At 37.4% G+C, this 25,000-nt stretch overlaps 1 protein-coding gene across 1 annotated transcript in view; it reads right to left on the bottom strand.

The window, feature by feature from the left end:
- The window catches only part of LOC115222398, a 101,860-nt gene extending 78,064 nt beyond the window's left edge, over positions 1-23,796 (bottom strand). Inside the window, exon 1 of the mRNA XM_029792628.2 lies at positions 23,699-23,796. Coding sequence (XP_029648488.1) covers positions 23,699-23,734 — 36 coding nt within the window. The 5' untranslated portion in view covers positions 23,735-23,796. The remainder of the gene's footprint in view (positions 1-23,698) is intronic.
- Positions 23,797-25,000: the final 1,204 nt, after the last annotated feature.

Genomic DNA, 25,000 nt, shown 5'->3' with positions numbered 1-25,000 from the left:
CAGTGCTCGATTGGTATATTATTTTAAGGGCCTGGAAAGGATGAAAGGCAAAGCTGACCTCATTAGGATCTGAATTCACAATGTAGATAGCCAGAAAAAATACCACATCCAGCCACCTAATAATAATGATGATGATTTCAAATTTTTGCCACAAGAGGAGCTTGGGGGAAGGGGATTAAGGCGATTACATCAGCCCCAGTATTTCACTGGTAGTTAATTTATTGACTCCAAAATGATGAAAAGCAAAGTTGACCTCAGCAGAATTTGAACTCAGAACGTAGCCACAGGCAAAATACCATTAAGAATTTTGTCCAGTATGCTAACAACTGCCAGCTCACCACATAATAACAATAATGTCGCTCATTACAAATTTCTAGCCTAAATTGTAATTTCTATTTTCCCCATGAGGCGGGAGAATGAAATTTTCTTTCATAAAAGACTAGCAGTATCGCCCGGTGTTGCTCGGGTTTGTAAGGGAAATAACTATATAAGCATTTTTAGAGAGTTACTTCCCTTATAGATGCCAATTCAGGCTTTCTTAGCCATTTCTGTTTTGGTGTCTTCAAGCCATGAAGTCGTTGCTCTAAAAGAACGCTGGTCTCCTTGACAACGCTTTACGATGTTGATTTCCTTACACTCCCTTCCCCACAGCTTCACAAGGGAAGGAAGGGGGAGAAGCAAACAGGTGCAGCTGTGAGCGTGGACGCCAACTCCGCCGCCATCGACACACGAAAAATTATGCATTAAAATGGAATAAAAAATGATGTTAAATTATTTTTAAAATCGTAGACGCGCGCTAATACTCAGACGGGCTCGATATTAATCACGACTATAAGATACCCGAATTTGGTTAAACTGCACCGCAAAACGTGGGAGGAGTTAGGAATCTAAATCGAAGGGGACAGACACTCACACAACTACAGTTTTATATATATATATAGATAACTTTAAGGCATGCTGCTGCTCATCATCATCATCAGCAGCAGCAGCAGTTGTATGAACCTTAGTATTACTACAACACTGACTTCTAGTAATGTGTAATGGAGCAAAAATAAGGTCAAATCCATTTTGCTACAAGTTGCCCATGGTTTAAAGGTGAATGGTAGACTCCACCCCGTGCAGCATTAAAGACGATTCAATTCCAAATACATCAAAATTTTAATATCAATTTCCATATCAAAATAATATCATTTGAAAACACTTTCAATAATAACAAGTTGAGCAAGGCCAGGTGAAACTTGAAGTGCCAGTCAACCTGCTCTTTAATATATTAATTTCTCGAATTTGCACAAGGCTATAAATATTTAAATAGAAGCGATGCTCCCAGAAGCATTAAAAGCTATATTTCCTCCGTAAAAATGCATAACTTGGTAGAGTTTTTTTTTCTTTTTTTTTATTGATTATTGAAAATATCATAATGTTATTTGCTGATGTTATCCCTAATCACCTGATATCCCTAAACAAAAAGAAAAAAAAATTGATAATCCCAATCCCTTGTTGACATTAACTGTACCCTACTTTTATCTGTATTGTTAATGCTATTAGAATAAAATGCAACCCAGACCCTCTCTCTCTCCACACACACACACACACACACACCACACCACACATATATTAAAGCACTTAGCAACATGCACTTTAACTCCCGACACAATAATGAAACTGTTTATGAAATGATAGCTTTGCTATTCTCCACTTTCAGCACAAACCATTCATTTAAGCAGGACGACACTAAAGTGGTATGGACAAGTAGAGAGAGCATGAATGATGTAAACTCCGGGAGAGTGTAATGTGTGAGAGAATGGTAGACAGTGACTTGAATTGTAAAGGTCAATCAAAGAGAATTAGTTCATAAAAAAGAAAAGAAAAAAAACAAAAAAATGATGACAATGAAAAACTTGAGGCATTGACTCGTTAAGCAGGTTGACACATTTAGCTTGGCGTGTTTACCATATCTTAGCAAAGAAAAAAAAAATCCAAACTTATTTTTACAATTTTTTTTTTTTTAGAACTATATTTAAAGAAGGGTAGTGCAAATGTTATTACCAGGAATGTGGCAAGAACAGATTCCAAATTTCAGCCTTTTATTGGCAAGGGGTCAGATATACTAACTGGTTCTGACCTATCAGACAAGGTCAGCAATCTTGAGGGTGAGAGGTGAATTAGCCAATACCATTGAACCCAGTACTTGAGTGTTATTTTATTATTGCCCCAACCCGACCGCCCAAGGGGGGTAAAAGACAAAGTTGGCTTTGGTGGGATTTGAACTCAGTACTTTTTCATTTAGCTCTTTATGTTCTAATGAGTCCGCTAATCCACCACCATCAAATTATTATGACGGGTCACTCAGGGATTTTGAAGGCCTCTGGAATAAAATAAAATACAACTCAGAAAAAGGTTGGCAACAGGAAGAGCATCTGAACATAAGATTCAGTCTCGACTCACCAGGCAACTCTTGCCATCATGGAAAAACAGACGAATAAATCTTTGGCTTTTTAACCGCAAAATATAAGAGGTATCTGTAAGTTGTACTTAGCAAGGCTGAGGAGATGGAGTCAGAAACAATTGAGTTGGAGTCTGTATAGTTTTACTGACTCCGACACACAATATCTTTATTCTTTGGGCCCGTGCCAGTGGCACGTAAAATGCACCAATCCGACCGTGGCCGTTTGCCAGACCCGTCTGGCAGCTGTGCCAGTGGCACGTAAAAAGCACTCACTACACTCACAGAGTGGTTGGTGTTAGGAAGGGCATCCAGCCATAGAAACATTGCCAGATCAGACTGGAGCCTGGTGCAGCCTTCTGGCTTCCCAGATCCCCGGTCGAACCATCCAACCCATGCTAGCATGGAAAACGGACGTTAAACGATGATGATTTAATATAAACCAGTTATAACATATAGCCCTACTCAAAGTACAAGTGTATGCTTGTACTTTTTTATGAGATAAGTAGACCACAATCACTTAATTACATAAAGAGGAATCGCAGTCAGAATCAAAGTTTTTTGTTTCAACTCCACAACTCTCTGGTACTTAGCATATCAAGCTGCACAAAACAATAGCTCAAAGAGGGATGGGGGTCAAAAACGGGAACTAAGAAGCATTTTAGTCAAATTTTAGACAGAACTTCCAATCAATAGACTTTTTGTTTGCACCACATTTTATCAAGAAAATTTCATTATTTCATTGATTTCTGGGATCCAATGGCAAAACGAGAAATTAATTTTTTGTAACTAAACACTTTCAAACTTTGGACACTGGTAGACTAATGTGTCATATAAAACATCTTTTACTCTTAGTGTTGTTGAGAAAAGTTTATATTTACGAAGTTATTTCATGTTAAAGTTGTCGTATTTGGATAATTTCAACCAATCAATGACGTGTATCCAGCTGAATAAAATTACTGCTGTTGTTTGTCAACAACAACTATCGGTGGTGTATATTTCATTTGTCACTGTTATTTATGACATATTTCATCTCAATTACATTTGTATGAATAAACGAGAGTATCTGAAGCATGTTTACTTCATGGCACCACCATAATCGTTCGTGCATTTCTACTGCTTTTAGGTTCTTTTTCCTGTTTTTTAGTTACTATTATCGGAAAGACTCCCCTGCTTTTTTCTCGCAAATTATTGATTTAAAAAATTTTTTTTGATAAAAACTCAGCTTTTCAGATACAGAGATTCCAGAAAATTGCCAAAAATCGGAATTTTGAAATTCCACCCCCCCCACCAATTTCTTCATTTTTCACTTTTTTCCATAACTCTAACCCTACAGCCCCAACCCTAACCCTAAACCCCTAAAGCTAAACACACGAACGATGTCATAAATAAATGTCCTGCATGTACACTTCCTGACCGTAAAGGATAACCAAATCAATATAGTCTTAGAGAGGTTGACAGCTCAAATCTTGCTACTGACACTACGGTATATGCACAGCCCAGAAACTCAACTCCCAAATGCTGAAAACTACTTACATCTAGCAAGATACTTCAGGGCATTATAGTTCAGTTTAAACAGTGTGACAGTAACAATTCCATTTGTAGTTTTGAGTGAATTCCAACCACAGTTAATCTTCCTACAAGAGAACAATGTCCTATCCCAAGGAACACTCTTTCATTCAGTGCAACTTGGAACAGAGATCAGTTCTGTAGAATATGGTGATCTGTGACAGACCTAGGTTTCAGGGTTACCAGCAAGAGATTTTGTCTCATCTGCAAGGACTAATGCTTACAATCAGAAAGTTCAAAACTAGAATGAAATAAAGAAAAAAAATAATGCAATAGCTGTGAACCAGTTTAGATTCCTGCTTAACCATTTCATGTGCATTTTCCAAGGGCATTAGTAGCATATCATGATCTCATTTTATCTCATCTCCCACTCCCTCCTCTCTCTCTCTCTTACACCTTATAAATCAACTGCCTGTACTACGGTTAGAAATCAATATTTACTTTATCACAAAGCACTCTACAGAGTGAAAGTAAATTCTTAGTGAGCTGAAAGCAGCTGATTGAAATTGTAGCAATTTAACTCCATGCTAATCAATTATTAAAGCTCATGGGAAAGGCACGGAGTTCAAATAATCTCATTTCTCCCTCTCTATACAGCTGTATTTTTAAAAATTCCTCTTTTAAAACATGTTTACTGAATATCAAAAGACAACATAATACTTTGGATTAAATAATCATTAATTAACCCTTTCGATACCAACCCGGCCAAAACTGGCTCTGGCTCTGTAGTACAAATATCTTGTTTTCATAAGTTTCAGATTAAAATCTTCCACCATTTATGTTCCTAACACCAGCTTAAATGGTAACTAAGTTATTTTATCAAATTCTTTGTTATATTTAAAATTAATTGAAAGAAACACAGAGCATCTCAAAATAAATATGGTAACAAAAGGGTTAAATAGTTAACCATTAATTTAAGTCAAGACTATTTTTCTTGTTGTTACCTATTAGTGCTTTCAAACTAAGCAAGAAATAACATTGGAAGGTAAAATAAAGACATCATGCCACAGATCCAATGGAATATGCTTACAAATGTTTTCACTGTCGTCTTACAAATGTGCTAACCTCATGTACTTTCATATCCACAAGAGCTAAGTACCAAACCAGGAAATACAAATGATGACACTGAGTCCAGATATAATATGGTGTTACAAGTACATGTATCATACTTGAACTGAGATGATCCTGGTGTAAGATTGGTATAAGTGTACAGAATGTGTTGTTGTTTAGCCGCATGTCTGCACAGGTCAGACAAAATTTGTCAAGGCAGATGTTCTGTAGCTGGGTACTCTTCCTGCCACCAACCCTGACCTGTTTTTAAACAAGGTAATGTCTCCCTTATTTCTTTACGTGTGAACAGCACAAATGACCAGACATTTTTCCAAAGGAGATTACAAACAAATGATGTCTCGACGTCTCTTGTATGATGGTGACCTGTTTGTAAATAGCATGCAAAGTCAAGATGGGGTCATAAAGGCACACACACATGATGTGCTTCTTTCAGTTGCCATCAACTGGCTTCCGTGCCAGTGGCACATAAAAGGGCACCATTCGAGTGTGATCATTACCGGCATCGCCTTACTGGCACTTGTACCCGTGCTAGTAGAGTGCCAAAAGCACCATCCGAATGTGATCGTTGCCAGAGCCGCCTAATGGCTCTGTGCCGGTGGCACGTAAAAGGGTACCATTTGAGCTTGATCATTACCAATGTCGCCTTACTGGCACCTGTGCCTGTGACATGTGTAAAAAGATTCGAGCGAGGTCATTGCAAGTACCATCTGACTGGCTCCGTGCCAGTGACACGTAAAAAGCACCCACTACACTCTCGGAGTGGTTGGCGTTAGAAAGGGCATCCAGCTGTAGAAACTCTGCCAGATCAAGATTGGAGCCTGGTGCGGCCATCTGGTTCGCCAGCCCTCAGTCAAAATCGTCCAACCCATGCTAGCATGGAAAGCGGACGTTAAACGATGATGATCATCATCAACCAAATTCACTTACAAGGGTTTGGTTAGCCTGGGGCTATAGTAATAGACACTTGTCCAAGGTACCATGAAGGGGTACAAAACCCAAAAGCTGTGCAGTTGCCAAGCAAACTTCTGAATCATGGGTATACCAGTATTATTTGAGAGATTCTTATTTATTTGTTTTGTGAATGTGGCAAAATCAATAAAAACAATAAATCGACAAACTGAATACGAAACAAACACTGCTTACTAAACCTTTAATTCTCAACAGGGTGTCACGAGGGGTGTCTTGGTGTGCCAAAGATATTTAGTTAGGTGCATTGCAGATTTCTAAAAACAATCTACAGCTTTAGAAAAATCCATATAAATGCTCGAGTGATTCATAAAATATGTTGTTTATAATTTTGTGATACACAACTGGCCAAACACAGCTCCTGGTTCAATATTACTAACTCCCTGCTTTAAACTGATCTAAATTCTAACAAAATTTTCTGTTATACTCCCAAACACCTGCTTAAAAAGGGCAGTTATTTACTCAATTCCTCAAAATGAATTGCAATGAGGTTAGTGATTTCAACAGAAATATCATACCAAAAGGGGTCAAAGGTTAATAAAACAAAGTAACAGTCTTCAATATTTTTTTTACTAAATTTTATACAATTTTTGATTTTTCAAACTTTCCAAGTGAAAGGTGCTGTAATTATTTTCATTTTAATCACGGATATGTCACAAAATCAAAAGCAGATCCTTGAACTAGGCTTTTTAATTTTTTGTGTTTTTTATTCAAAACTATATACAAACTTATCTCAATAAATAAATATACTTGTGGATTACAGTAGGGCAGGTCAAGCTCAAAGGTTTAGACAACAATGTTTAAATTGTTCTGTACATCTAGTACAGTATTGTGAAATTTAATATCAGTTCAAACGTCAATGTCACAGACCAGGCAAGATTTTATTGGGACAGAGAGAACTTACGTCTAGAGTGTGTTGAGAGATTTGAGGGTACAAACGAATTAAAACAAAACAAATTCCTAAAAAAAATCCTTTCCTAGTATCACATTTTCTAAGGTCTTAACCCTTTTGATACTAACCTGGCTGAAACCCGCTATAGCTCTGTGGTACAAATATCTTGTTTTCATAAGTTTTGAATTAAAATTTTCCACCAAACCTTAGTCACAATTTATGCTCCTAACACTAGCTTAATGATAACTAAGTTATTTTACTAAATTCTTTGTCATGTCTAAAATAATTGAGAGAAACACAGAGCATCTCAAAATAAATACAGTAACGAAAGGGTTAAAGAGCAATAGTGTTCTATGAGAAGAGTAAAAAAAATCATCAGGTTATCAAATGTATTAGTGAAACACCAGACTATTTACTAGTCTTATCAGATAAGTAATGTTGTAAATTTAGATTTTAAATTTCTAAACTTCATATCTGAAGAATTCATCAGCAATTAATTCAATTTAGGGATTTAAAAATATCACTGAAGTATGTTAAGAGAAATCAAGTAGATATGTTCTGTAACTTTTGAGAAAGCAACAAAAAAGGGCTAATAAGGGGAAATAAGGGCTAATAAGAAAGTACAAGTAACATAAAAGGAAATACCAACTTCAAACCAATTTTTGCTACTTATTTAACCCTTTCGTTACTGTATTTATTTTGAGATGCTCTGTATTTCTTTCAATTATTTTCAATATAACAAAGAATTTAGTAAAATAACTTAGTTATCATTCAACTAGTGTTAGGAGCATAAATTGTGACTAAGGTTTGGTGGAAGATTTTAATGCAAAACTTATGAAAACAAGACATTTGTACTACAGAGCCAGAGCTGGTTTTGGCCAGGTTGGTAATGAAAGGGTTAACCTTTTATTCTATTACATGTAACACATGTTTTAAATTTATCCTGCATTCTCTTGTAGCCTGGAGTTTTTGATTATGCAACTGTAGTTTTGGGGACTAATACTGTAGGGCAGGTGTGAGAGGCTGGATCTGGACAGACCAAACATAAAACAGGAAGAATATTTTAACCGGATGTGGTCAGTTTAAATGCTAAATGGATAAAATATAATCAAAAATAATTTTCAGAAAAGTGATAATTATACCAAATTCAATAGTTTTATCTATAATGCCCAACGTCAAAAAATAAACTGAACAATTTGTTTTTCACCCACTTTTGTTTATATCATGCAACATTTAATATCCTTCTAAGTCACAAAAGAGCTTGTGGTCTGCCTTTCTGAAATCAGGAAAGAATTGAACAAAATTCAAATAATTATTGCAAAGAGCACCATACAAGTGTGATCGTTGACAGAGCGGCTATTCGAGTATGATCGTTACCAGCGTCGCCTTACTGGCACTTATGCCTGTGCTAGTAGGGTGCCAAGAGCACCATCCGAGCGTGATCGTTGCCAGAGCAGCCAACTGGCTTCCGTACCTGTGGCACATACAAGGGCACCATTCGAGTGTGATCGTTACCAATGTCACTTCACTGGCACATGTAAAAAGATTTGAGTGAGGTCATTGCCAGTACCGCCTGACTGGCACATAAAAAGCACCCACTACACTCTCGGAGTGGTTGGCGTTAGGAAGGGCATCCAGCTGTAGAAACTCTGCCAAATCAAGATTGGAGCCTGGTGCAGCCATCTGGCTCGCCAGTCCTCAGTCAAAATCGTCCAATCCATGCTAGCATGGAAGGCGGACATTTAACGACAATGATGATTGTAACTCAACAACTATTAATAACCTAAACTCCCTCGTTATGAGATGAGGCATCAAATACAGAAATTTGATATTTTTAGAGTAGCAATCAAAAACTGTATAACATGCAAGATTCTACAATGATTAACAATATTTTCTGACAAAAAAAGAAAAAATTATGTATGCACACTATATAATCCTCTTAATGGTGTTTATCTGAAATAAATACACAGCAAAACTCCCTAACATTGTCCCCGTATCATAATCAAAGCTATTTATCCAGGTCAATGATGAGTTGTTGAACTTAATCACTCACCTATTTCTTTTGCCTTCTCTCTCTTTTTCCCTTTCGTTCTGAATTCATTCAACTCATTTTCTCTTATAGATTTCCTTGTTCTACTTGTGTTCTTATTACTATTAAGCAGCACTTGAATTTACTACAAAACTCGGCATTAGGCGTAGGAGTGGCTGTGTGCTAAGTAGCTTGCTTACCAACCACATGGTTCCGGGTTCAGTCCCACTGCGTGGCACCTTGGGCAAGTGTCTTCTACTACAGCCTCGGACCGACCAAAGCCCTGAGTGGATTTGGCAGACGGAAACTGGAAGAAGCCTGTCGTATAGAGTGGTTAACACAGGAAATTTCAAACGAAACATAAACCCAACACTCAACCTAACTCATAAACTGCCCTAGATTGCCTTGATTCTATGATAAAGGCTTCTTGTTTTCAAGGTTCCCAAATTAAAATCTTCCAACAAAATTTACGTTAATTTCTAGTTCCAAATGCCAGCATAATGATGACCAAAATCGTTCAACTGAACTCATTATTTTCAAATTTAACTGAAAGAGCAGCAATGTGGTTTAATGTAGTTTAGAAATATGGTGACAAAAGGGTTAAGAACAACTTCGCCCATAATGTGTTCTGTAGCTAACACAAAAACCGAGGTGGAATGAGAATGGAACAGCATTGATTTTGGAAATTCTTGCTGCTGCAGATTACAGCAAATAAGGGTGATGCTAATTTTCTGGAAGGAAGACTAAGGTTACACAGAATAAAATGTCTGGTCTTAAAAGCACAAAATAAAAGTTGTAATAGGTTTGAAATCTAGAACCTGCTTGAAATCCAAAACTTATATAACATTTAGTGTGCGATTCAGAAAAACAGCAGAAAGCACCGAATGAACTGAACAGGTGAGGCAAGTCTCACAGTCAAACAGGTACAATCAGCACAGAAATCAATTTTCAATAAACTACCTATTTTCTCTTGACTAAATATTGAAGTCTAAGATTATCTCTGATAAGCAATTAAATCGAGATTAATATGAATAAGTACATCAGCAGTAACTATTAACACTATCACCACCACCACAACAAAAACAATAACAACTGAGGGGGAGGGGAAAATCACTATGATAACAGGGACAGACATGGTTGGCTACCTGGTTAGTTGGTTGGTTGTAGAGAAATGGTAGTAAGACAAGCAAAGAGAGAGTAATCAGGAGTACAGGGCAAACTGGTGATAGTGATTAGAATGATGGATATGCTGTTCTTAAATACAACCATTATCTCAAACTGTTCGAGAATACCTAAACTATAAGGCTAATGAATGTAATAATGAAGATGATGATGATGGGAGCTGTGGTAGTGAGACCAGCAGAAACAGAGTGGAAGCACTCCGTCGGTTACGACGACGAGGGTTCCGGTTGATCCAAATCAACGGAACAGCCTGCTCGTCAAATTAACGTGTAAGTGGCTGAGCACTCCACAGACACGTGTACCCTTAACGTAGTTCTCGGGGATATTCAGCGTGACACAGAGTGACAAGGCCGGCCCTTTGAAATACAGGTACAACAGAAACAGGAAGTAAGAGTGAGAGAAAGTTGTAGTGAAAGAGTACAGCAGGGATCACCACCATCCCCTGCCGGAGCCTCGTGGAGCTTTAGGTGTTTTCGCTCAATAAACACTCACAACGCCCGGTCTGGGAATCGAAACCGCGATCCTATGACCGCGAGTCCGCTGCCCCAAACACTGGGCCATTGCGCCTCCACAGAAACAGAGTAATTATTAATGTATGGTAAAAAAAAAGTAAAAAGGCAATCAATAGGATAAATTGATGATAATGATTAAGGTGATGGCCTATGTTGTCCTTAAATACAACTGTCACATAACACTATTCAAGAACACTTTAACTTCAAGATTAATGTAGTCAAGATGGTGATGATGATGATGTCAATGATTTATGACGATTGTAGCGGGAACTACCAACAACATTGATATTAAATATTGTTAGTCCCGTGGCAAACATTAACTTCAATGCCCACTTTTCCATTATCGAAGATTATCCATGACCAGTGCTGCTGGACTGGCTCCTGTGCAGGAGGCACATAAAAAGCACCATTAGGGCGTGGCCGTTGCCAGTACCACCCAACTGGCCTTCGTGCTAGGGGCACGTAAAAGCACCCACTACACTCTCGGAGTGGTTGGCGTTAGGAAGGGCATCCAGCTGTAGAAACTCTGCCAGATCAGATTGGAGTCTGGTTTGCCAGACTTCAGTCAAATCGTCCAACCCATGCCAGCATGGGAAGCAGACATTAAATGATGATGATGAAGATACCCTACCAGCTGCCAACCCTCACCTGTTTCCCAATAAGATATTTCCCTATGGCCAGGTATATTTTTTTGCAAAATATTGGAAATGAATGACACTGCTTGTATGACAGTGACACTCATTTACAACTCTCGTGTAATGTCAAGACAAGGAGACACAAACATAGACTCCCTCTCTCTCTCACACACAATGAACTACTTTCAGATTCCATCCACCAAATCCATGCACAAGCCTTTGGTTGACCATAGGCTATAGTAGAAAACACTTGCCCAGAATGCCGTGGAGAGTGACTGAACTTGAAACCCTGTAGTTGGGAAGCGAACTTCTTAACCCTTTTGATACTAACCCGGCCAAAACTGCCTCTGGCTCTGTAGTACAAATGTCTTACTTTCATAAGTATTGAATTAAAATCTTCCACCAAACCTTGGTCACAATGTATGCTCACTAGTTTAATGATAACTAAGTTATTTTACTAAATTCTTTGTTATATTTAAAATTAATTGAATGAAACACAGAGCATCTCAAAATAAAAACGGTAACGAAAGGGTTAAGCACACAGCCCCAAATAAGTAATAAGCATTATTAACATCATTAGTCACACAGCAATAATAACTAATAATGGTTATTGATGCCACTAAGCCACAAAAACAACAAATATTAAAGGCAGGAATAAATGTTGTAGATAGATATCCGACAAGCATCTGAGACAGATGTCTCGACTGTGCTTGGGTGATCAAGAAGGAAAAACAAGAAAACACATATGAAAGCTGTTTATCAGTTTAATAGACATTGCAGCAACAAGCAGTGTGAAGGAAAAATTCAACAAAGAGAAGCAACACAGGGGAGGCAAAGAGAAGTAGGAAGGAGAGACATTTGAATAGGTCAATGCTTTCTGATAGAGTAGAAAGTTACAGGCCCAAGTGGCGAATTATTAATTCTTATTTTTCTGTGATAGGGATCCACCCTAACCATAAGAGCCTGCACCAGTTGTCAAGCGGTGAGGAGGAGACAAACAAGCACAAAGGCATGAGTATATATAAATATATAAACCATTAAGCAAAATAAACATGTGCCTTAGGCATCACAGAAATGGTAGATGGTTTACAGCACAAAAGAAATCACTTTAAACTTGCAAAAATAATATTCAAAGTGGTTTAGATGATTGGAAATATAATTTTGAAGTGTTCATGGTGTCATGAACAATGTATGGATCTACACATATACAGGCATCTACATGCATATGCACACATGTATACACACGAATATATGGTACTGATAACCATGTAGATATAAATAAAAGCATACAATATTAGAGTGCATAACATAGACATGAGGCATGCTATTTAGAGTGGATAATATATGCTGAGACCCCCTTCAGTCATGACTGACCGTGGGATTGCACCTAGAAAGTTACCCTCCCAGGCACAAGTCTGGGCAAGGTTGTTTATGGAAGACCAGCAGTCAGTCGTCCATGCATACCAGCCCCCTCTCTCCACGCCATCAGTGTTATCCAAGGGAAAGGGAAAGGGGCCGATACAGCTTGGCACCTGTGACATCGCAACTCATTTCTACAGCTGAGTGAACTGGAGCAACGTGAAATAAAGTGTCTTGTTCAAGAACACAACACGCAGCCCGGTCCAGGATTCAAACTCACAACCTCACGATCATAAGCTCGATGCTCTAACCACTGAGCCATGCGCCTTCACGGATAATATATAAGGTGCATACAATTTAACTATAAATGACACAGCAAGTTTCACAGCTCTTTATAAGAGCTGCTAATCAGCATTTGCATTTTTATTTACGACAGAAGAGAAGGGTGTTACAGCTGAGGGGACATAATCTTCCCGTGCCAGATGCTGGTTACTTCCTACATGAACTGATTTAAATTTATCTTCAACTAGCAGTATCGCCCGGCGTTGCTCGAGTTTGTAAGGGAAATAACTATATAAGCATTTTTAGTGAGTTATAGCAAAAAAATGCATTAAAAATGGAATAAAAAATTATGGTAATTTTGGTGTCTTCAAGCCATGAAGTCGTTGTTCTAAAAGAACGCTGGTCTCCTTGACAATGCTTTACGACGTTGATTTCCTTACACTCCCTTCCCCACAGCTTCACGAGGGAGGGAAGAAGGGGGAGAAGCAACACAGGTGCAGGTGTGACCATGGACGCCAACTCCGCCGCCATCGACACACGAAAAAATATGCGTTAAAATGGAAAAAAATGATGTTAAATTATTTTTAAAATCGTAGACTCATCGTAGACGCGCGCTAATACCCAGACGGGCTCGATATGAATCACGACTATAAGATACCCGAATTTGGTTAAACTGCACCGCAAAATGTGGGAGTAGTTAGGAATCTAAATCGTAGGAGACAGACACTCACACAACTACAGTTTTATATATATATAGATATCGTGTGAAAATATGAGGGCCATTTCAGATTATGAATACATGCACGCGTGTTCAGTAGCATTCCTGCAGACAATGGGATATGTCAAGAATTTGAGCATCAATGCGGGTAGCATATATTCAGTGTTATATTTTTACCTGCTCTCATGCAAAGGTCATGAATACATACACACAAAGAATGGTTTCTATCTACATGTACACACACATACCCGGATGGAATATACACTCTCAACACACATCGGAAATATTGAAATCTGAAGACTTCACTTCATTTCTTGGCAATATACCGAGTGTGCATTACAAACTTTGGAGACAAACATTAGGGTAACGAAAAGCAACAGGCAACAAAACCATGAGAGATAAACTGCCTGGAGTGGGACATGTATTTCATATGTATGAGACATCCAAAGTGAGAAACCATAAAATGGTGATAAAAGTAGTGACAATGTATACTACAAATGAACTAAATCACATATACCTAATACTAGATTGTGACCCTTTACATGAAATAATGTAGTTTCAAGACCCATGTAATTCATGTCGGTTTAAAAAATTAATGCTGAGACCCCCTTCGGTCACGACACAGACCATGGGATTGCACCTAGAAAGTTACCCTCCCAGGAAACAAGTCCGAGCAAAGTTGTTTACGGAAGACCAGTAGTCACCCATGAATACAGGCCTCCCCTCTCCACACCACCAGTGTAATCCAAGGGAAAGGCAACGGCCGATACAGCTTGGCACCTGTGACAGCTGCATATGCATGCACTAGCACTATGACCCGGCAACGCCAGGTCATAGTGCTAGTATTCAATATTCTGTATTATTAGTACTGTATAGCTTGATCATATTGCTATAATGTTTTGAATGGTGTTCTGAAGTTTTCTTCATTTACACTATTAAAACGTTTGTCTAATTCATTCCAAGACATGTCACTTATTTCCATCTTTTTCTTTTACATTTTATAAGTCTTCAAGTGTAAATCCTTCCAAATCAGAATTATAAATACCTGCTGAAGCCATATTGGTAACTACGAAATAAAATCAACCTCAACTTGAAATGTCGAAAGGAGGGAAAAAAAACACATGTTGTTGAAAATTTCACAACTGTATTTAAGCAGAAACAGCTATCTTGCAACTTAACCAATATGGTTTCAGCAGGTGACAATTCCAAATTGGAAGGATTTACATTTGAAGACTTACAAATTGTAAAAAAATAATAATAATAATAATAATAGTAATAGTAGTAATAGTAGTAGTAGTAGTAGTAGTAGTAGTAGTAGTAATAATAATAATAATAATAATAAAATGATTTGCTTTCAGAAGACTCATACATTTCTGAATTTCCACCTAGTGAAGAGGAGTATTTTAATAGCGAAAGTAGAAGACTTCTGAATGCCATTTGAAATATCACGGTGATGTGGTCAAGCAACAACAACAACAACAATATACATCACCAATTTTATGGAAAATAAATAATTGTGAATCATTGGCATCTGCTGACAAAATTTCATGTCTGCGTGTAAAAAGTTAGTTACAAATATTTGTTAATAACCTTCTTAACCTTTTCGTTACCAACCCGGCTGAAAAAGGGCTCTGGCTCTGTAGTACAAATGTCTTGTTTTCATAAGTTTTGAATTAAAATCGTCCACCAAACCTTAGTCACAATTTATGTTCCTAACACTAGCTGAATGATAACTAAGTTATTTTAACTAAATTCTTTGTTATATTTAAAGCAAATGAAAGAAACACAGAGCATCTCAAAATAAATACAGTAACGAAAGGGTTAAGCGTGATTAATTCAAAACAATGTGAATAAATAAGCATTACATTTGGCGAGAAAAATCTAAATGCTAAAGACTAAGCAGTGTCAAAAAAAAAAAACCAGAAACATGCTTCACACTAATTTGGCCCAACCTTACTGATGATATTGGTAACTTAGTACTTTCAAACATTTATGAATATATGACATATAATTAATTACACCAGCGTCGCCTTACTGGCACTCGTGCCCGTGCAAGTTGGGTGCCAAGAGCACCATCCGAGTGTGATCGTTGCCAGAACAGCCAACTGGCTTCCGTGCCAGTGGCACGTAAAAGGGCATCATCCGAGCGTGATCGTTACCAAAGTCGCCTTACTGGCACCTGTGCTGGTGGCATGTGTAAAAGGATTCGAGCGAGGTCATTACCAGTACCGCCTGACTGGCCACCATGCAGGTGGCACGTAAAAAGCACCCACTACACTCTCGGAGTGGTTGGCATTAGGAAGGGCATCCAGCTGTAGAAACTCTGCCAGATCAAGATTAGAACCTGGTGCAGCCATCTGGTTCGTCAGTCAAAATCGTCCAACCCATGCTAGCATGGAAAGCGGACGTTAAACGATGATGATGATGATGATCACCTCCACCTTCCACTAGATCATGCTAAATCTTATTTACGACAAATGAGTGAAATTATTAACAATTTTTACCGATTTTAAAATTTTACATAGTTATATACACTCAATAACATTTTCTGCAATTTTGTTACTGTATATCCATGTAGTGTATAAATTTCCAATATTGTACGCATATATACCGATCCCCGAGTCCTCACCCCACGGAATTAGAATGATTTTTGAAGGGTTGACCAAATATTGTTTACCACTGTATACTCTGAGAAACAGTATTTCACTGTATAGAACACAAAGTGTGTCTATTTTAGCTTATGACATGAAGTTGGCCTAAATTGGCGCTGCTGAAATTACAGGATTGGCAGACTAAAGAAAAAAAAATTTTATTTACGTAACAAGGAAGTAGTTTTACGTTGTAACTGCATGTCGGTGGTTGACCCGTATAACTCTATCTAAGAATTCAGGTTAATTTAATTTATACCAACCAATGAATAAAGAAACTTCTAAAATGGAAGTACATAACAAAACTATCAAATTCGGCTGATCATGGGGTATTAAAAGCCAATGGAAGTTTTAGTCATTGGCTGACAGATACCCTGCACTTTTTTTTTATCCTCGGCTGATGCTAGGCATGTAAAAAAGCACCATTCAAGTGTGGCCGATGGGCACCTATGCCAGCGGCATGTAAAAGCACCATTCAACCATGGCCAATGCCGGTGCTGCCTAACTGGTTCCCATGCTGGTGGCTTGTAAAAAGCACCGACTACACTCTCAGAGTGATTGGCGTTAAGGGCATCCAACTGCAGAAACCTTGCCAAATCAAGTGCAACCTCCCAGTTTGCAAGTTCTCAGTCAAACCGTCAAACCCATATCAGCATGGACAGCAGACGTTAAACGATAATTAGCATACTTATTTCTCGTCAGCTGGTTAATGTTCCATGCATTAAATATGTTAACACTAATATAGTTTTTAAGGTGGGGCAAATCTATTTACTCATTATGTACTTCTGGTTTCTGACACCAACTAACATTCATGCTCTTACCCATTATTCAATCATTACTCCGGTAAATGCACATGTTGATGAGGCTATAATAAAGCTGTAACATGTGCAGAGTTGCCTCCCATACTAGTAAAAAAAAATAAAATGTTAATCACTGACTTTTTTATAGTATTCTTTTCTACTCTAGGCACAAGGTCCAAAATTTTGGGGGAGGGGGCCAGTTGATTAGATCCACCCCAGTATGCAACTGGTACTTAATTTATCAACCCCGAAAGGATGACAGGCAAAGAACGTCTGCTATGAATGATATTTTTTGACACAGGGCATCTCTAAGACAACCGCCAGATGCTGAGCAAAAATAAATAAACTGCAACCAGGCTCAATAAAGGGAGTCCGTGTTATTGCCTAAACAAACCAATTCCGGTTGTCAAGTGGTAGTGAAGGTCCTACCTTACACACACACACATATATATATATATAATGGGCTTCCACAGTTTCTGTCTAGCAAATTCACTCACAAAGCACTGGTTGGTCGCAGGGCTATAGAAGAAGACACTTGTCCAAGGTGCCATGCAGTGGAACTGAACCCATAAGCACATGGTTGCAAAGCAAGCTCTTTAACTGCACAGCCAAGCCTGTGATAATACAAAGGAAGAATATTAATGGACAACTGTAAACCACCTTCTGAATATTTCAAGACAAGAAATGCTTTGCGCTGTCAGTTGATATCCTGACTTGTAACCTATTACCCTATTTAAGTGCTCTTTAGGGCGTCACTGATTTAATATTTCCTTCAGAAAATAAGATAGTAACTAGAAAGATTTTGATCCATTCAGTTTTATGTTCCTTGTATATTATAATGGGCCATAATTAGTAGCAAGCATGTATTTGTGGGCTCAGTCTTACTGTGCCGCACCTTGGGCAAATGCCTTTTACTATAGCCTCAGATAGAAGCCCATCGTGTGTGTGTTTGTATGCCAGCATGGAAAATGTTAAACGATGTTGATGACGATGACACACGTCTGTTTTAATCACCTCTCTCCACTTCCACTTGATAACAGGTGTTGGTTTGTCAATGTCCTTGGAACTTTATGATTTACCAAAAGACACTGATAGAATAAATGCCAGACTTAAAAAAAAAAAATACTGGCGTAAATTTGTTCAACTAAAACCCTTTAAAGTAGTATCCCAGCATAGTCACAGTCAAATAGAAAAAAAAACAAGGCTATATATTATATATACCTTTTATATTATAATGTTCCATAATAATATATGCATTGAAAGAAAATTTTGTAAATTTTGCCCAAATCAAGAGAAAAGCAATTCTTTTAATCCACAATTTAAGGATTAACTACAACTTGCAACCATTTTTTTTTTTTATTTTTCTGTATTTGAAGATTAAGTCATGTTATAATTTCATTCCATTCTCAAGCCTTGATGATATTGCATTATCCATATTGTGATCTAAGTGGTGTCATTTTGACAATACCCTTTTCTAGGTGCAGGTACGACTGTGCAGTTGGGCCATGGGTTCAGCTCCACTGCATGGTACCTTGGGCAAGTGTCTTCTACGATATACTCACATACAATCTGGCTTTGTGGTTAAGAAGCTTCTGCCCCAACCATGCGGTCTTGGCTTCAGTCCCACTGCACAGCACCATAGGTGTCTCATACAACATCCCAGGCCAATCAAAACCTTGTGAATAGATTTGGTAGATGGAAACTGAAAGAAGCTGACTATCTCCTTGCTTTGAGATTGTGAGACAGATGTAAACAGTATTCTTCATTTTCCATTTGTCTGTAAAAACACATCTGGGTCATGGGGAAACATTACCTTGCTTGGAAACAGGAAGGGCATCCAGCTTTAGGAAATCTGCCTCAACATGCTCTGTCCAATCCATGCAAACATGAAGAAATGGATGTTTAAGCCATGATAAACTTTCGCGACACTGCTCTGAAATATGTGATGTAGTTGGGCCATCAAAATTATAAGAATTTATTCAAAATGTGGATTTACTTCGTCAACATTTTCATTTGTTTGAATTGAGTCATTTTGCCTTCAAGGTAAAAATAAAAAAAAGAGAAACTTATTGAAGGATTGTGAAAAATGAAATGGCTTCAAAAAAAAAAAAGTTACCTCTATGTTGAGAAAACGTGGAAAGAAATAACTTCTTAAATTTCTCTTCACTTGAAAAAATGGTTTAACCCTTTAGTGTTCGCATTATTCTGCCAAAATTAATCCTTTTTTATCCACATTGCTTTGAACTAATCATGCATTATCTTGTAGCTATGAGATTATGATGATGATCATCATCATCGTCGTCGTTTAACGTCCGTTCTCCATGCTAGCATGGGTTGGACGGTTCGACCGGGGTTCTGGGAAGCCAGAAGGCTGCACCAGGCTCCAGTCTAATCTGGCAATGTTTCTACAGCTGGATGCCCTTCCTAACGCCAATGCCCTTCCTAACGCCAATGATGTAGCTGTTAATTTTTAAAACGATATTGTAGGGTTAGTGTGAGAGACCAGATCTGGCCAGTTTGAACATTAAACAGGCAGAATACTTCTGGCCGGTTTAAATGCTAAAGGGTTAATGATGCTGGATTCATAACTCTTGCTGAGCAGAAAGAAACTGGCTTATTGGTGAAATTCTGTCAAAATCGTTTGAAATCTATTTTGCTGCAGCAGACACGAAGATTCCAGAAAATGGATCATAAATCCATAAGCATGGCTGTATGGGTAAGAAGCTCAGTTTGCAATCATACAGACTCAGGTTCAGTCCCACTGCACGCCACAATGGGCGTTTTCTACTACAGCCCAAAGTCAACCAATGCCGTAACAGTGAATTTGGTAGACTGCCAATAACATGTAAAAGGCACCGAGAACACTCTGTAGAGTGGTTGGCATTAGGAAGAGCAGCAGCCAGCCATAGAAACCAAGCCAAAACTGATTGGAAGCTTGGTGCAACTCTATCTTACCAGCTCCAGTCAAACCGTCTATCCCATGCCAGCATGGAAAAATGGAGGTACGACGATGGAAACTGTGAGGAAGCCCATCATATATCGCACGTGTGCGTTTGTTCCTCACCCACGTCCACTTGGCAGCTGGTATTTGTTTACATCTGGCTGAGCAAAAGGAAATTGAAAGGAACCTATTGTGCATGTGTCTCTTATCACAAATGAGTATTACTCTCATACCTGGTGTCATTAATTTCCAATATTCTGTGAAAATAGGTCTAGCCATAGAGAAATATTCTTTTCTACTCTAGGTATGAGGCCTGAAATTTTGGGGGGAGGGAGTCAGTCGATTAGATCGACACCAGTATACAACTGGTACTTAATTTATCGATCCCGAAAGGATGAAATGCAGAGTCGACCTCGGCGGAATTTGAACTCAGAATGTAAAGACAGATGAAATACCACTAAGTATTTCGCCCAATGTGCTAACGTTTCTTATTTCTTTACTGCCCAGAAGGGGCTAAACACAGAGGGGACAAACAAGAACAAAGGGATTAAGTCGATTACATCGATCCCAGTCCGTAACTGGTACTTATTTTATCGACCCCGAAAGGATGAAAGCCAAGTCGACCTCGGCGGAATTTGAACTCAGAACGTAACAGCAGACGAAATACCTATTTCTTTACTGCCCACAAGGAGCTAAACACAGAGGGAACAAACAAGGACAGATAAAAGGATTAAGTTGATTATATCGACCCCAGTGCGTAACTGGTACTTAATTTATCGATCCCGAAAGGATGAAAGGCCAAGTCGACCTCGGCGGAATTTGAACTCAGAACGTAACGGCAGACGAAATACCGCTAAGCATTTCGCCCGGCGTGCTAACGATTCTGTCAGCTCGCCGCCTTAGCCATAGAGAAATATTACCTTGCCCGAAAACAGGTGTGAATTGGTGACAGGACGGGCATGCAGCCGTAGAAAAATCTACCAAGATAAAAACTCCGTCTGAACCATGTAAGACAGGAATACTGTACGCTAGAACGATGACTACTATATGTGGTTCACTATAAGAAAAAATGTTTTAGAAAATTTACTTTTTTTTTCATCAAATGTAAGATTACTTTGGTAAGGGGATACGAAAATCAATCAACCGTTTCCAAGAGGTGAAGGTTTAGAAAATGTTGGGAACTACTGGTGTGGTGGCCGGTTTGTTGGTATAAAAGTTTACATCCCAAAGTTGTGACATCGCATTAGCATTCTCGCTAAAGTATAAAATGTAATGTCTATTCGAAGCATAGCAAAGTGACAATTTTTTAGTACACTGCTCAATCACTTCCTCACAAATGTTTTCCATTCGAGCGGTGACCAAGTACTAATATATATATATGGCGATGTTCCAATCAAAACAGACCGTATAACTTTTGTTTTTGGAGGGTTTTTTCCCGACATGTCTTACTTAGAAGCTTAAAGATTTCGATTTTTCAAAAGCAATTTTAATTTCAATTTTTTCCCCTAAATCTACGATTAGAAAACAAGACAAAAAATTGCGATTCTATTTGTCTTTTTTTTTTCTTTCCCGTTTTTAAATAATTTTCGAAATCCAAAATGAAAAAGTTGGCATAATCTCGCGAATGCCTAGAATTATGCTCATCACCTTCGATGTCTATAAATATACTTTGTATTTATTTATTACAACTAAAAAAAAAACCAGCATTTCAAATTTTAATAAAGTTGGACGCTACTAAAGCTGCCATTATAGGATATACTTTCATTATTTTTGCTGGAATATTCTGCATTATTCGTAATGGTATCACCAGAAGCAATGACGTTATCTTCGGTAATGAACATTCAATCTTTGTAAAATCTACATCCTTAAAGTTTTCTTAACACTGCATTGGCATTCTCATTACAAAATTTCTCCCCTTCTACGAATGAACCAGGTTCATTCGTAGCAAAACATTTGATTTCTTCTTCAGTCTAAACACAACTACAGGTTTATGCTCACCGATATATATATATAATTTTAATTATTTTGCAGCAAAGAAAAGTATTCCTACATCCATCAAATGGATACAAGTTACGGTTTATCCATCAAAAAGTTAACGCGCGACTTAACTTGTATTAAAACAATTCATACCGTTTTTAAAACACCCGACCATGCACTGAAGTTTTAACAAAAACTTTAATATTTATATCGGTTTAAGATTGCTAAGTAAAAAATTTGCCGCAGAAATTCCTTAAAGGATGTTCAATTGCTCGGATATACTAGAATTTTCCGTGCAACATAAACAGAAAAATAAAACTCAATAACATACGAGGATGCGCTTTATAAATAATTTGCATTAAGTATTAATGAAGTTTAAAGTGATGGAAATTGTGTATTATTTAAATAGAAACTAAATGAAACATCACAAGTCGATTACTGTTGAAAACATTTCGACGGGCGATCGAAAAGTACATTACCGGGGATGTATTTTACAAGAAAATTTCATAAATAATTGTGTAACAGTTGCTCCATATGTCTGAATAAACCAGAAGTGTATTTATAATTCCAAAAAACCGTCCTTAAAGTCAACACACACTCAACTGTCGTCATTTAAAGAGGTGTTCGTAAGAACTCAGAGTCCATCCACATCGGTGATGGCTGGGGTCACAATGACGACTACGACCACGACTCGAGCAGTTTCCTGTTATCATAACAAAAACGATATCGAACTTGATCGATGACTATAAAGACAAATAGATAGAAATGTGGTTAACAATCAACATCGAACAGTAAAAAACGAAGTGAAACAATTTTTGCAAACAGAGTAAATAATTATCACTTACTGCAATTGAATAATAATAATAATAATAAAAATAATAATTAAATTAGCAGTGTCATTTTTTATCTTATCAATTTTATCCGTGTAGAAAATTACATTAAATTACAAAAAAATTGGAGAAGAAAAAGCATTAAAATATATATATATATATAACTTCAAAGGATATCTCGAATTTGTTTACAAATGCAGACTTTCCCGGAAAAAAAAAAAGTATGCTAGAGAAGAAGAAAGCTAAACCTGAAGAAAATTAATATTTATTGGAGGTTAATTAGGATATGCAAAGGGAAAAAAAAAGTATATCAATAATATATCAAGGCGATATTTGCGTAAACAAAAAAATAATAGCTAAAATATATGCGACAAATAAAAGAAAACGAAGATAGAACAACAGATTGTAAGCTCGACATGGGAGGGGGGGGGATCGAGTTTTGGAGGTAAGCTTCTATGCATTTTACTATATAATATAAGATAAGCTTCGCTGCTCTCTCAAATGGATGCAGATCCAGTTTGGTATACATAAAAGGAGAAGGAAAACGTTAATGGAAAGGAACGATATCGAAAAATAACCACAATATAAGCGAATGACAGGAATATTTTAAACGTAGGAGGTATATATATATATATATGAAATTAAGGAGTTATTGCAGGATTGAGTGAGAACTTCCGTCGGGGCACCAATAAATACGTGTCGTGCGCCCGATGCCAGCGCAAAATTCCATTTCAGATATCTAGATAAACGACTGCGAGATCGTTTCGGAGCCGTCCCCGCGGCTCGGGACACTTCCGACAAGAAAATAAGGTGAAACAATGTAAAGCTAAAGTCATTTACTCACTAGTTCTCCGCCATCTTTCGAGAGAGCGCGTTTCATGTTGCAGTCTGGGAAATCTTTTTCCTCTTGGCGGCGAGAGCCACGTGGAGCATCACATGACCTAGCAAGCACCTTGTATTAAAATATTTGCATTTCACATTAGCGCTAAACCACTTCGTTTATATTGTTATGTTATGAGATCTGTTTTAATATCTCTACCCGTGTTTTTTATTTATTAATTTCGCTATGGAAACTCATGTTGGTGGTGACATATTTAATGAAATATAATTAATAATAATAATAAATCTTAACGAGAGACAGCGAAACGCCCAAAGATGAGAAAAAATTAAAAGATTACTTATAAGTTGCTTCTTTCACAACTAATGTATGAATAATGCGTGTGTATGAATTTAATCATGCACGCGTGTATATATACACACACACACATATATATATATATATACACACACATTTTCTGATGAAACTACAGGAGTAGTTGAAAGCGCTAATATGAAGAAATAATATGTTGATATGTAAATAAATATATATTTTTACAACCATCCAGCATTCTGAACACCTTTCGTCTTTCATATATATATATATATATATACATACACACGCACACCCATGTGTGTGTGTACACATACATGCGAGCCTGTTTTATTTGCATCTCTAATATAAATAAACAATATACCTTTATTTGTTACAGATAAATAAATAAGTAATATAAACCACTCGAAAAAACATCAAAGACGTTTGATGTTTTCTTCTCTCTCTCCCTCTCTAAGTTTGCACGAAAGTTGCAGCTATTTGTTATGGTACAACTTAGTTTAGCGAGTCGAAACAACTTACACACACACACACACATTCTCTTTTCTCTCTCTCTTTCATCAGTAAAACTCCAGCCTCATCAATTGATAGTCACAGTAGTAACTGTGCTTACTACAAGCTTTACTCATTAGTATGTACGATGTTAACGATCTTAGTGGTCAGGGAGGAAAGTCACAATACTTAGGGAAGAAAAAAAAAACTGCCTGAATGTGATTCAAGGTTTCTTTTCCTGCTGCAACTTCTATCGACTGCGAAATAGATTTTAACAACAAACAAAAATAAAAATTTCTACTAACTGTATTTGACAAAACTTAACGTATTTATACATATATACGCTTTTGTTTTTAATAGACTAATATATCATTATATTTACAACTGCATAAAAACATTTCTTTCGTAAAACAATTAGCTCTAACACAAGTACGGGCCATAAAAACATCTGCGATTTTGTGTAGTCGTTATACTAACAGACAATTACAAATAAAATAATAGGTT

The sequence above is a fragment of the Octopus sinensis genome, linkage group LG19 (genome assembly GCF_006345805.1).
Source record: "Octopus sinensis linkage group LG19, ASM634580v1, whole genome shotgun sequence".
Lineage (NCBI taxonomy): Eukaryota > Metazoa > Mollusca > Cephalopoda > Octopoda > Octopodidae > Octopus > Octopus sinensis.
The sequence above is the reverse complement of the archived record's forward strand: the minus strand, read 5'-3'. Positions and strand labels throughout refer to the sequence as shown.